At 43.7% G+C, this 14,558-nt stretch overlaps 1 protein-coding gene across 3 annotated transcripts in view; it reads left to right on the plus strand.

Moving 5' to 3' along the window:
* The window catches only part of ptprnb (protein tyrosine phosphatase receptor type Nb), a 43,413-nt gene that overhangs the window by 2,611 nt on the left and 26,244 nt on the right, over positions 1–14,558 (plus strand). For 2 of the 3 annotated variants that reach the window (XM_065022973.1, XM_065022990.1), the window contains exons 2-6: positions 6,376–6,426; positions 10,067–10,177; positions 10,471–10,576; positions 11,735–11,924; positions 12,956–13,310. In XM_065022973.1, the coding sequence (XP_064879045.1) occupies positions 6,376–6,426; positions 10,067–10,177; positions 10,471–10,576; positions 11,735–11,924; positions 12,956–13,310 (813 nt within the window). The remainder of the gene's footprint in view (positions 1–6,375; positions 6,427–10,066; positions 10,178–10,470; positions 10,577–11,734; positions 11,925–12,955; positions 13,311–14,558) is intronic. The other variant, XM_065022981.1, reaches the window with a different exon arrangement.

The following is a 14,558-nucleotide window of genomic DNA, read 5'->3' on the forward strand; positions in this document are numbered from 1 at the left end:
CAGTGGTACTGATTGTTATGAATCAGATTATAATAGTCTTTAAATCCAGTGGTACTGATTGTTATGAATCAGATTATAACAGTCTTTAAATCCAGTGGTACTGATTGTTATGAATCAGATTATAACAGTCTTTAAATCCAGTGGTACTGATTGTTATGAATCAGATTATAATAGTCTTTAAATCCAGTGGTACTGATTGTTATGAATCAGATTATAATAGTCTTTAAATCCAGTGGTACTGATGGTTATGAATCAGATTATAATAGCCTTTAAATCCAGTGGTACTGATGGTTATGAATCAGATTATAACAGTCTTTAAATCCAGTGGTACTGATTGTTATGAATCAGATTATAACAGTCTTTAAATCCGATGGTACTGATGGTTATGAATCAGATTATAATAGTCTTTAAATCCAGTGGTACTGATGGTTATGAATCAGATTATAACAGTCTTTAAATCCGATGGTACTGATGGTTATGAATCACAATATGGTACTTGTTAGATCTGATGGTTATGAATCACAATATGGTACTTGTTAGATCTGGTGGGGTGTTACATTTCTCAGGTTGTCAGACAGTGAGAGGTGAGACACAGGTGGTGTGTAACTTCAGCCCATAGCATCACCTGTCATGGCCATCTGTCTATATACACCTCGGAGGACAAAAACAAGTCTGTTTTCTGAAGATTAAAAGGGCCATCCGCAGTTGAAACAATAACAAAGAGGCCTCCCCGCCACCATTTTGATAAAAAGTTGAGGGATGGGGTGGCTGGAGAAATGGAACCACTCTCAAATTCTGCCCATCAATTATATACAAATGACAGTTTTAACCATGTTTTGAGGCTATACAGTGTTTGTTTACATTCACATTGGAGTAAATCAAGCTTATCATGTTGGATTCTGATGGGGTACAACATTCTCATGAGGCATTTCTAAGTTTAGGATTACCCCTTTAAATCTGTCAAATATAAGACTGCATCCCAAATGGCACCCTATTCCCTATATAGTGCACTACTTTTGACCAAGGCCCATAGGGAACAGGGTATAATTTGAGATTCAGACTCTTATCTGAAGCTATAAAAGAGAATTCAAATGGACAAAGCCTCACCAGACTCACCATTATTCAACTCAACATGTCGTGTCTGTCATCACTCTATCCCTGCACTTATAGCCCATTACTTTATTGTCATTTCAGATATGAAAGGATATGATTGTAGTTGCAGTAACACATTAAAAATAGCCCTTGTGTCGTAGAGTGCTCCCCCACTTCCTCTGTCCAGGCCATGACTCCCAGTGGTACAGATCTGCTATCTTAATTTGATCACTGTTGTCGCAGAGATGTATCCTGCAAATTTTAGTGTATTCAAGGTTTTAAAAGGCTTCTAAAGTATGTAATACCCACCTGATTTGCACCAACGGAAAATGTATCAACCCCTACAAAAATGTCCATTAATTATAATCCACATAATAATTCCAATTAAATTTTCCTGCTGTGAGAAGCAGGGTCAATTTAAGGTAGCGCATCTGTAGGCTGAGAGATAGAGAGTTTGAGGGGGGATAGAGAGAGAGAGAGTGAGTTTGAGAGAGAGAGCGGGAGAGTTTGAGGGGGAGAAAGAAAGTTTGAGGGTGGAGAGAGAGTTTGAGGGGGATAGAGAGAGAGAGCGAGTTTGAGGGGGAGAGCGAGTTTGAGGGGGAGAGCGAGTTTGAGGGGGAGAGAGTTTGAGAGGGAGAGAGTTTGAGGGGAGAGAGTTTGAGGGGAGAGGGAGAAAGAGAGTTTGAGGGGGATAGAGAGAGACTTTGAGGCAGAGAGAGAGAGCAAGAGAGAGAGTTTGAGAGAGAGTGAGTTTGAGAGAGGGAGAGTTTGAGGGGGAGAAAGAGAGTTTGAGGGGGGAGAGAGAGAGTTTGTGAGGCAGAGAGAGAGTTTGTGAGGCAGAGAGAGAGTTTGTGAGGCAGAGAGAGAGTTTGTGAGGCAGAGAGAGAGTTTGAGGGGGAGAGAGAGTTTGAGAGTTTGAGGGGGAGATTATGGGAAGGGAGATGGAGGAAAACAAACTCAGATCATCATGGAGAAAGAACAGGAAACACCCAGTCATGTGACTGAGTTTAACTATGGGATTGAATTCATAAAGTGTGTGTGGGATGGAAACATCCAAGGTGATAATTATGTCCATGCTGTTTGGAACTCCTTTGTTTATGGAGCTCTGACTCACGCATGTATACAGCACAATGCAGCAAATGTTGCCATGCTACAGTCCTGTGCTAATCATTGACTGCTGTAATAGATTTTATTGACTGTTGTGGGATACACATCATCAGCTTACAGTACATGCCTCTTCCCCAGAGAGAACCTAGAATCCCCATAAACTTGTGTTGTGTGTTACATCTCTACCTCATATTTCTGAACAGCTGAAATAACAAAAAAACAGCCCAGAGAATTACGCCATGCAGTTTGAAATTACTGTTGCTATGATACTTACAACCCAGGTCACTTCAGTTTATTGGTCTTATTTCACATCTTGAGTTTCTTGAGGTAGAACACAATGGACATTGCCATAGATGACATCACAAGGTCACACCAACTGATAGAATGCAAAATACGTGATACAACACAGTGCTGTACAACAGTTCAGAATAGGCCTAGAATGCAGGGCCAAAGTATATTCTCTTAGATGTAGGATACAGCAATACTCATTACTAGAACAAGAGATGTACTATGACCTAGCCCCCTGGGATTGATAGTCTGTATTTTTGCATGCGGTTGATTGATTGACATGCTCTTGGGGCTCGGGGGCAGTGCACTAGTGGTTTGTCCAGTCTGTGATGGACTCTAGCTTGGCAACAATCTCCCCTGGTACTGCTGCAGACAGACGAGAGAGGGACGGACAGAGGAAGAGAGAGAGGGATGGACAGAGGAAGAGAGAGAGGGATGGACAGAGGAAGAGAGAGAGGGACGGACAGAGGAAGAGAGAGAGGGACGGACAGAGGAAGAGAGAGAGGGACGGACAGAGGAAGAGAGAGAGGGATGGACAGAGGAAGAGAGAGAGGGATGGACAGAGGAAGAGAGAGAGAGGAGTGTGAAGAAAGGGAGGGATACAGCGTCTATTAGTCATCATATCGCAGATATATACAGACATGGATTCAAATAGTATCTGACTTCTTTCAAATACTTTGAGCCTTTGATTGAGCCTGCCAGAAGTGGCAGATGGGCGGGGCTTGGACCGTTGCGACTATTCCATTGGTTCCGTTGCTCGGCGCCAGGCAAACTCAATCAAATGCAGCTAAAGTATTTGAAAGACAACTAATACTGTTTCTGGTGCACGGACAGATGCTCTGTTTTCTCGTCTATGTTTCATCTTGTCTTGTCTGTGATCTTGTCTTTGTGTCTGGGGAATCGTATTGTTTTCCCCACAGAGAGACAGCCCTCTAGGCCAGTCTGTCTCCCGTTTCTGTTTTTGTAATACAATACACACATAATCATGAATGCAAACTCACTCACACACACACACACACACACACACACACACACACACATACACTCAGTGTGTACAGCCGTGTTGTGTCACATCTGGCCGTGTTTCCTCCCCAAGCAGATTGGAGCTCTGTAAAGGTCACCCATTACCTCCTTCATACACACACACACACACACACACACACACACACACACACACACACTGCTACATACATACATACATACATACATACATACATACATACATACATACATACATACATACATACATACATACATACAAACACAGTCTGCCATCCAACACAACCCCCTGCTCTCTCTCAATTCAAAGGGCTTTTTTGGCATGGGAAACATATGTTTACATTGCCAAAGCAAGTGAAATAAAAAATTAACAGTAAACATTACACTTACAAAAGTTCCATAGGAATAGAGACATTTCAAATTGTTAAAGTATACAAGGGAAAATAAATAAACATAAATATGGGTTGTATTTACAAGTGTGTTTGTTCTTCACTGGTTGCCCTGTTCTTGTGGCAACAGGTCACAAACACTGCTGCTGTGATGTGATGTCACACTGTGGTATTTCACCCAGTAAATATGGGAGTTTATCAGAATGTGGATTCTTGGTGGGTCTGTGTAATCTGAGGAATATACAGAGCATTCGGAAAGTCTTCAGACCCACAAACCTTTTCCACGTGACGTTCAGCCTTATTCTAGTATATATATATATGTTAAATCCCCCCCTCATCAATCTACACACAATACCCCATAATGACATCACAATACCCCATAATGACATCACAATACCCCATAATGACAAAGCAAAAACAGTTTTTTAGAATTTTTTGCAAATGTATTAAAAATAAACAACTGAAATATCACATTTACATAAGTATTCAGACCCTTTACTCAGTACTTTGTTGAAGCACCTTTGACGGCGATTACAGCCCTGAGTCTTCTTGGATATGACGCTATAAGCTTGGCACACCTGTATTTGGGGAGTTTCTCCCATTCTTCTCTGCATATCGTCTCAAGCTCTGTCAGGTTGGATGGGGAGCGTCGCTACACAGCTATTTTCAGGTCTCTTGGGAGATGTTTGATCGGGATCAAGTCCGGGCTCTGGCTGGGCCACTCAAGGAAATTCATAGACTTGTCCTGAAGCCACTCCTGTGTTTTATTGGCTGTGTGCTTAGGGTCGTTGTCCTGTTGGAAGATGAACCTTCACCCCAGTCTGAGGTCCTGAGCGCTCTGGAGCAAGTTTTCATTCGGGATCTCTCTGTACTTTGCTCCGTTCGTCTCTCCCTCAATCCTGACTAGTCTCCCAGTTCCTGATGCTGAAAAACATCCCCACAACATGATGCTGCCAAAACAATGCATCCCCATAGGGATGGTGCAGGGTTTCCTCCAGACGTGATGCTTGGCGTTCAGGCCAAATAGTTCAATTTTGCTTTCATCAGACCAGATAATCTGTTTTCTCATGGTCTGAGAGTACTTTAGGTGCCTTTTGGCATAAATGCCTGATTGGTGGAGTGCTGCAGAGATGGTTGTCCTTCTGGAAGGTTCTCCCATCTCCACAGAGGAACTCTGGAGCTCTATCAGAGTGACCATCGGGTTCTTAGTCACCTTCCTGGCCAAGGCACTTCTCCCCCGATTGCTCAGTTTCGCCGGGCAGCCAGCTCTAAGAAGAGTCTTGGTTGTTCCAAACTTCTTCAATTTAAGAAAGATGGAGGGCATTGTGTTCTTGGGGACCTTTAATGCTGCAGAAATAGTTTGGTACCCTTCCCCAGATCTGTGCCTCGACACAAACCTGTCTCGGAGCTCTACGGACAATTCCTTTGACCTCATGGCTTGGTTTTTGCTCTGACATGCACTGTCAACTGTTGGACCCTATATAGACAGGTGTGTGCCTTTCCAAATCATGCCCAATCAATTGAATTTATCACAGGTGGACTCCAATCAAGTTGTAGAAACATCTCAAGGATGATCAATGGAAGCAGAGCAAAGGGACTGAATACTTATTTAAATAAGGTATTTATGTTGTTTTTTAAATCTTTAATACATTTGCAAAAATGTCTAAAAACCTATTTTTGCTGTGTCATTATGAGGTATTGTGTGTAGATTGATGAGGAAAATGCTTTATTTAATCCAATTTAGAATAAGGCTGTAATCTAACAAAATGTGGAACAAGTCTTGGGGTCAATACTTTCCTAATGCCCTGTGTGTGTTTACTATGGTCATACATTTAGCAGGAGGTTAGGAAGTGCGGCGCAGTTTCCACCTCATTTTGTGGGGCAGTGTGCACATAGTCTGTCTTCTTTTGAGTGCCAGGTCTGCCTACGGCGACCTTTCTCAATAGTCGGTCACAGTGGTCAGGTATTCTGCCACTGTGTATTCTCTGTTTAGGGCCAAATAGCATTCTAGTTTGCTCCGTTTTTTTTGTTAATTCTTTCCTATGTGTCAAGTAATTATCTTTTTGTTTTCTCATGATTTGGTTGGGTCTAAATGTGTTGCTGTCCTGGGGCTTTGTTTGTGTTTGTGAACAGAGCCCCGCTTTGCTTAGGGACTCTTCTCCAGGTTCATCCATCTGTAGGTGATGGCTTTGTTATGGAAGTTTAGGAATCGCTTCTTTTTAGTTGGTTATAGAATTTAACGGCTCTTAAATTCTCTCTCTCTCTCTCTCGCTCTCTCATTTCCCTCCCCCAGTTTAATTCAAGGGTACATTATTGTCATGACATATTGTCAATTGCCAGAAAATCTGAAATAATAGAAAATCTCTCTCTCCCTTCCTCCTCTCTGTCTCTTCCTCCCTCTATCTCTCTCTGTTCTCCCCCTCCCTCTTTCTCTGTCTTTCTCTCTATCTCTTTTCCTCTCTCTCTCTCTTTCTCCTCCCCCTCTCCATGTGCTTCTCAGGCTGTCTGTTTGAGAAGAAGCTCTGCCCCAGAGACCAACCATGCTCAGATGGTCAGTATGACATAACACCATCTCTCTATCTAACCCATCTTTTTCACGTTGTCTCACTATACAATCCTCTCACTGTCACCAGACACTCCGGGAGGTGTTGGCAGTTCTTTAATAAGACAGGGGTGTCAAATTCTTAGTCCTTGTGCGCCAAAGTCTCTTCCTGTTTCCATTTCAGCTGTTACTGATTGGCTGGAGGCTACACAAATGTCCAATCAGTCTGTGGTCTAGACCTGGGAAATCAGGTGTGTAGCCTCCAGCCAATCAGTAACAGTAATTTATCAATAAGTTGAAACGGAAACAGGAAGAGACTTTGACGCTTGACAAAGATTTTTTATTATGTTGACAAGATGGTCGAGTGACCTCTAATAATGGAAATACATGTCCTCAAAGATGGAAGGCAGGCAGGAGGAGTCGAGATCAGGTATTTGTATTTATTATGGATCCCCATTAGCTGCTGCCAAAGCACCAGCTACTCTTCCTGGGGTCCAGCAAAATTAAGGCAGTTTATACAGTTTTAAAACGTTACAATACATTCATAGATTTCACAACCCACTGTGTGCCCTCAGGTCCCTACTCCACCACTAACACATATCTACAATACTAATTCCATGTGTATGCGTGCGTGCATGCTAATGTTTGTGTTGCTTCACAGTCCCCGCTGTTCCATAAGTTGTATTTTAATCTGTTTTTAAAATGTAATTTTACTTCTGGCGTCAGTTACTTGATGTGGAATAGAATTCCATGTAGTCATGGATCTATGTAGTACTGTGTGCCTCCCATAGTCTGTTCTGGACTTGGGGACTGTGAAGAGACCTCTTGTGGCTTGTCTTGTGGGGTGTGCATGGGTGTCCGAGCTGTATGCCAGTAGTTTAGACAGACAGCTCGGTGCATTCAACATGTTAATAGCTCTCATAAATAAAAGTAGGGATGAAGTCAATCTCTCCTCCACTTTCAGCCAGGAGAGATTGACATGCATATTATTAATGTTAGCTCTCTGTGTGCATCCAAGGGTCAGCTGTGCTGCCCTGTTCTGAGCCAATTGCAATTTTCTGAAGTCCTTTTTTTGTGGCTCCTGACCACACTACTGAACCGTAGTCAAGGTGCGACAAAACTAGCGCCTGTAGGACCTGCCTTGTTGATAGTGTTGTTATGAAGGTAGAGCAGTGCTTTATTATGGACAGACTTCTCCCCATCTTCGCTACTGTTGTATCAATATGTTTTGACCATGACAGTTTACAATCTAGTGTTTCTCCAAGCAGTTTAGTCATCTTAACTTGCTCAATTTCCACATTATTTATTACAATATTTAGTTGAGGTTTAGGGTTTAGTGAGGGTTTTGTTCCAAATACAATGCTTTTAGTTTTAGAAATATTTAGGGCTAACTTATTCCTTGCCACACACTCTGAAACTAACTGCAGCTCTTTGTTGAGTGTTGCAGTCATTTCAGTCGCTGTAGTAGCTGACGTGTATAGTCTTGAGTCATCCGCATGCATAGAAACTCTGGCTTTACTCAAAGTCAGTGGCATGTCATTAGTAAAAATTGAAAAAGCAAGGGGCCTAAACAGCTACCCTGGGGAATTCCTGATTATAACTGGATTATATTTGATAGGCTTCCATTACTTGTTAGACAAGTAACTCTTTAACCACATTATAGCAGGGGGTGTAAAGCCATAACACAATAATGTCAAAAGCTGCACTGAAGTCCAACAAGACACCCTCCACAATCATTTTATCATCAATTTCTCTCAGCCAATCATCAGTCATTTGTGTAAGGTGGCACTATTCTAGCCAATCAGAGGACAGATATGCTTGTGAACAACAGGCAAAACTCCATATCAAGTTGCCAAAATGCTACATGAGTCCACTTATGTCAGTTCATTCATAACAACCTAACCATTACGAAACCTCTATTCGATCGAATAAGCCTCACGTAGCAAATTAGCAATGAAAAAGTTTGTTGACCAAATTCGACACTCTCATTGATCTCCACACACAAATTCCTCACTTCCTGGTTTTATTTTCTTGGACAGACTTTGGGTGGAGTAAACCCTCTCTCTTCGCCTCTTCCTCTCTGTGTTGGAGGACTAGAGCTGTATTAAAACAAACAGTACGCTAAGTCTAAAACCTACAGCACACACTGAACCCTGTATCTCTTTCCTTCCCTCCTCGTCCATTATGTCTTCCCTCCTTCATTCACCCCCCTTGTCCCAACCCCCTTGTCTCACCCACCTTGTTCCAACCCCCTTGTCTCATCCCCCCTTGTTTCACCCCCATTGTTTCACCCCCTTGTCTCATCCCACCTTGTTTCACCCACCTTGTTCCACCCCCTTTGTCTCATCCCCCTTGTTCCACCCCCTTGTCTCATCTCCCTTGTTTCCACCCCCTTATTTCACCCCTCTTGTCTCATCCCCCTTGTCCCACCCTCCTTGTTCCACCCCCTTGTTTCACCCACCTTGTCTCATCCCCCTTGTCCCACCCCCCTTGTCTCACCCACCTTGTCTCACCACCCTTGTCTCTTGGAATCTGTTGTTTAATCTGTAACCAGTCACATCCTGTCTTTTAAAATGGTATTCGCTCCCCAGTTCCCGGTGTGCATCCCAAATGGCCCCCTATTCTATGGACCCTGGGCAGAAGTAGTGCACTATATAGGGAATAGGGTGACATTTGGGACTTCATGCATATAATGACGTTAACCAGTTCAACTGTTGTGATGGGCAGGTGTTCTGCTGTCTACTGTCTCATTGGAAATACTACATTATTCATACTCAATTAACTCAATGGCAGTTGTCATGTGTTTCCTGATTTTTGTCTACGGAACTGCATGTGTGCAAATGTGCTTGCAAGTGTGTGTGAGCGTGTGTGCCTTCATGTACGATGAGGCACACTCTGAGCATCAGTGTGTAAACACACGGCCTCTCTCCGTCAACTTGCTCTTAACCAATCACATCTCTTTCCCACCGTTTCCATGGCAACAGTGACATCACCCGGGTGACGGCAGTGTCTCTCCCCCATGTGTATGTTAGAGAGAGAGAATGGGTGAGAGAGAGAATAGAGCTGGGCGATGACTCATCGAGACCCACTCGCACATCTACAAACACACAAACATCACCATAGTACATCATAAGGTGAAAGCACCAATTTGTAAGTCGCTCTGGATAAGAGCGTCTGCTAAATGACTTAAATGTAAATGTAAATGTAATCTCCATAGTACATCTCCATAGTACATCACCATAGTACATCTCCATAGTACATCACCATAGTACATCACCATAGTACATCACCATAGTACATCACCATAGTACATCACCATAGTACATCACCATAGTACATCTCCATAGTACATCACCATAGTACATCTCCATAGTACATCACCATAGTACATCACCATAGTACATCACCATAGTACATCTCCATAGTACATCACCATAGTTGTGTGCGCGTGCATATGTGTTTATGTGCATGTGTGTGTGTTCTCTGTGTTCTCTGTGCTTTGTAGATGTGTCTGCTGCCCCAGCAGGAGAGGGTTCTGATGTGTTCTGCTGTGTTCTCTATATTCTGTAGATGGGCTGTTTGGTCAGTCTCTGCTGCCCCAGCAGGAGAGGGTTCTGATGTGTTCTGCTGTGTTCTCTATATTCTGTAGATGGGCTGTTTGGCCAATGTCTGCTGCCCCAGCAGGAGATGGTTCTGTATGAGGTGTCAGTGCCTGTGCTGCACAGACTACAGGAGGTGCTCAAGGAACTGATGATGCAAGGTAATTAAAGTCACACACACATGTACACACACACACACACATAGCCACATATAGACATATCCATACTCCATGCATACTCACTAACCCATTCCCACAAAGGTTGTTAGGTTCAGAGTGTGGTTGTAAAAGTGAACTGTTACCTTAGTGATGGTAAAGATCATGAACAGATAATCAGGTCTCATCTGCTACCACGGCAACAGGGCTGAGGGCTCTATAAGGTCACACTACTCAAGTTACCAGGTTACATCTATGGCTACTGTGATTGACATCTGTATCGGCCTATGGCTGTGCAGGATTGTCCTGGCAGGATGACATCACCCAGTACGTCATTCGCAAGGAGCTGAGCCGTGTTTCACTGACCCGCCCCCTGTCTGGACGTCATGACAACCCCTCGTCTCAGTGAGTCTCCTGCTCTGTTGACTATAATTAAAAGCAGATCTATAATTACATCTGTTCTATTTGTCTGCAGATTTCCACAGGAAGGTCTGTGACTCAATGGGGGAATTGTTTTGTAATAGCAGCCAGGAAAGGTTATGAGATTAGGAAGAGACCTTTAGAAAACCCCAGAACCAGATCTTTGAGTTTAGAGAAGAGAAATCCAGTCCACGAGGAACAGGCCACAGCCTCTGCGTCTCTCTCTTCCACTGGTAGTTGATTGATTGGTTGGTTTTATTTGTCAGTTAAAAACGTATACACACAGTACATGTATATGTGTTTAAACGTGGTCGGAATAGCACAATTCATTCAGATACTTATTTCCATTGTGGTCCCATTGATAAGTGACCTTAGCAGACAGTCAGTCACTTTCACTGAGCGTCTGACACAGAGCACAAGTAGACTAAGTCACACTCAAATGTTGTTAGAGAAAGTGGCCCTCAGAGGACTGTGTTCAAATGCTCCTGCAGTAGAGGGAAGCCATCCTCAGAGGACTGGAGTCACATACTCCTGCAGTAGAGGGAAGCCATCCTCAGAGGACTGTGGTCAAATACTCCTGCAGTAGAGGGAAGCCATCCTCAGAGGACTGTGGTCAAATACTCCTGCAGTAGAGGGAAGCCATCCTCAGAGGACTGTGGTCAAATACTCCTGCAGTAGAGGGAAGCCATCCTCAGAGGACTGTGGTCAAATACTCCTGCAGTAGAGGGAAGCCATCCTCAGAGGACTGGAGTCACATACTCCTGCAGTAGAGGGAAGCCATCATCAGAGGACTGGAGTCACATACTCCTGCAGTAGAGGGAAGCCATCCTCAGAGGACTGGAGTCAAATACTCCTGCAGTAGAGGGAAGCCATCCTCAGAGGACTGGAGTCACATACTCCTGCAGTAAAGGGAAGCCATCCTCAGAGGACTGGAGTCACATACTCCTGCAGTAGAGGGAATCCATCATCAGAGGACTGTGGTCAAATACTCCTGCAGTAGATGGAAGCCATTTTTAGACAGGTGCAGGATGACTTGGAAGTTGAGTTCTTGTGAGTGAGGGAAGCTATGTTCCCTATAAGGGTCTGCAAGTGCTAATGGGTTGGCCTTATTCTGATATTCTCCATTCATACTGTATTTCTCAGGTCCTCAGAACCTGTGCAGAATGCCCATCTTTCCAAGATGCAGTATCCTCCCAACTCCAGGACCAAGGCTCAAGGGGACGATCCCAACCCAGACCTGATGCAGAGTTACCTGGACTACATGATCGTGGATCCCCCCAAGGCCTCCCAGTCCCTCGACATGCAAACTCTGGACCCTTACACCTACCGCCAGGTGGGAATGGACACACACACACACACACACACACACACACACACATATATATATACACACACACACACACACACACATACACACACACACACACACACACACACACATATATACATACACACACATATATATACATACACACACACACACACACACATATACACACACACACACTTACACACACATCTACAGTGTATTTATATCATAGGACTCATAGTTATATGGTATCTATCTACTGTACAGTTCATGTGTGTAAGAATGTATATACAGTACATAGATACTATATAACTGAGTCGTATGATATAAATACACTGAAGATAAATACCATATAACACCCCACAAGACATGCCACGAGGTCTCTTCACAGTCCCCAAGTCCAGGACAGACTATGGGAGGTGCACAGAACTACATGGGGCGGCAGGTAGCCTGGTGATTAGAAAGTTGGGCCAGTAACCGAAAGGTTTCTGGGTTGAATCCTAGAGCTGACAAGGTAAAAATCTGTCGTTCTGCCCCTGAACAAGGCAGTTAACCCACTGTTCCCCGGTAGGCTGTCATTGTAAATAAGAATTTGTACTTAACTGACTTGCCTAGTTAAATAAAGGTTACATTTGAATTAAAAAATAAATAAAAATGCATAGAGCCATGGAACTCTATTCCACATCAGGTAACTGATGCAAACAGTAAAGTTAGATTTTAAAAACAGGTAAAAATACACCTTATGGAACAGCAGGGACTGTGAAGCAACACAAACATAGGCACAGACACACACATACACATATGATAACATAAGCACTATACACACATGTTAACATGGATTTAGTACTGTACTGTAGTTGTAGAGTAGGGGCCAGAGGGAACACAGTGGGTTGTGAAATCTGTGAATGTATTGGAATGTTTTTAAAATTGTATAAACTGTCTTCATTCTGCTGGACCCCGGGAAGTTAATGGGGATCCATAATAAATACAGTAGATTGTATCAATTCCTTTTCCCAGAGGGCATCTCTGTGTCTGTTTATGGGTTTATTAAGCAGCAGTATGGTTACCAAGACGATGAGGAGCGCTCTCTTAATTCTCTGGAGGGTGGTGGTTTCCCCCGCCCTTCTACTCACGCCGGGGGTAAAGGGTCCCGCCCCCAGGACCGAGACCGCCAGGTGCTCCAGGACCTGGTCTCCCTGTACCTCTCCTCCCCCGCCCAGCCGGCCTCCCGCCACCGTGGGGCAGCAACACCGATCTCTACCTCTCCCTTGTACCAGGACCTGGACTTCCCTCTGGACTACGCAGAGGACTACGTTTCCCAGCAGGACGTGGAGGTCCGCAAGCAGCAGCAGCTGGATCAAACGCAGAGGAAAGCTCAGAAGGACTACGGATCGCTAGCTGGATTGGATGGTGAGTGTGAGGCAGTCAGTGTGTGTGTGTGTGGAGAGGGGGTTGGGGTGTTGTGTGTGTCACAGGAGGTTGGTGGCACCTTAATTGGGGAGGATGGGCTCGTGGCAATGACTGGAGCGGAATCAATGGAATAGTATCAAAGATACATCAAATGCATGGTTTCCATGGTTTCCATGTCTGATGCCATTCCATTCACTCTGTTCCAGCCATTATTATGAACAGTTCTCTCCTCAGCAGCCTCCACTGGGTGGGTGGGTGGGTGGGTGGGTGGGTAGGTTGGTGGGTGGGTGGGTGGGACACATGAATTCACTATTCGATGCAAGACTGATCCCCTCTATAAAAATGTGCCATCTTTTACAGTCTAAATGTAATTTGAATTGGAAAATTCTTCAATGGAAAATTCTCTTAACATTAATGAATAACTTAAAATAAATATAACTTAAATATACATTAACCTCTTCAATTAAAATAAATTAACATTATCATCTATAGAATGATATAACAAATAAAATAATAAAATCAGCAGCAGATTTTTGAACTAAGTTACATACCAACTAGAAAATAAGCAGCTGTAAAAGTAGAAATGGAAAATGAAATGAAAAGGCCTGATGGTGGCGCTAGAGGAAAGGTCAAGAGGTCACCAAATCAATAGGTTTCTTCCACTTGGGGTCTTGATTGTACTCAACAAATTTTATGGCAATCCAGCCATTACTTTTAGATAAATCTTGTTCTCAGTCTTGTTCTCAGCCTGTGGGCATCATGTGTGTAGTGATCCAGTATCCATAGCCATGTCATTTAACAGTTATGGCCCTTGTTCAGCCTTACTCACCAAGAGCCCAGCGCCGAGCCTTCTTGCTAGCAAAGTCACTGATCAAGTCTTTGAACTCCAGCTTTCTAGCTAACTGACTTTCAATGAACAGCATGGCAAGACTGCAAAGCCTGTCCTGGGACATAGTGGACCTCACATAGTTGTTTATCAGTTTTAGCTTACTGAAAGATCTCTCGCCACCACAAATATACATAAAGCAATACACACGTCTCCAAAAATGCTTTGCAAGCTGCATCTTACAAATTGCATTCAGGAGACCAAGAGGGACATGTTAGGGGGGACAGTGGCAGTATATACAGTGTTCAGGTGTCAGGAGACCAAGGGGACAAGTTAGAGGGGACAGTAGCAGCATATACAGTGTTCAGGAGACCAAGGGGACAAGTTAGAGGGGACAGTAGCAGCATATTCAGTGTTCAGGT

The sequence above is a fragment of the Oncorhynchus nerka genome, linkage group LG2 (genome assembly GCF_034236695.1).
Source record: "Oncorhynchus nerka isolate Pitt River linkage group LG2, Oner_Uvic_2.0, whole genome shotgun sequence".
Lineage (NCBI taxonomy): Eukaryota > Metazoa > Chordata > Actinopteri > Salmoniformes > Salmonidae > Oncorhynchus > Oncorhynchus nerka.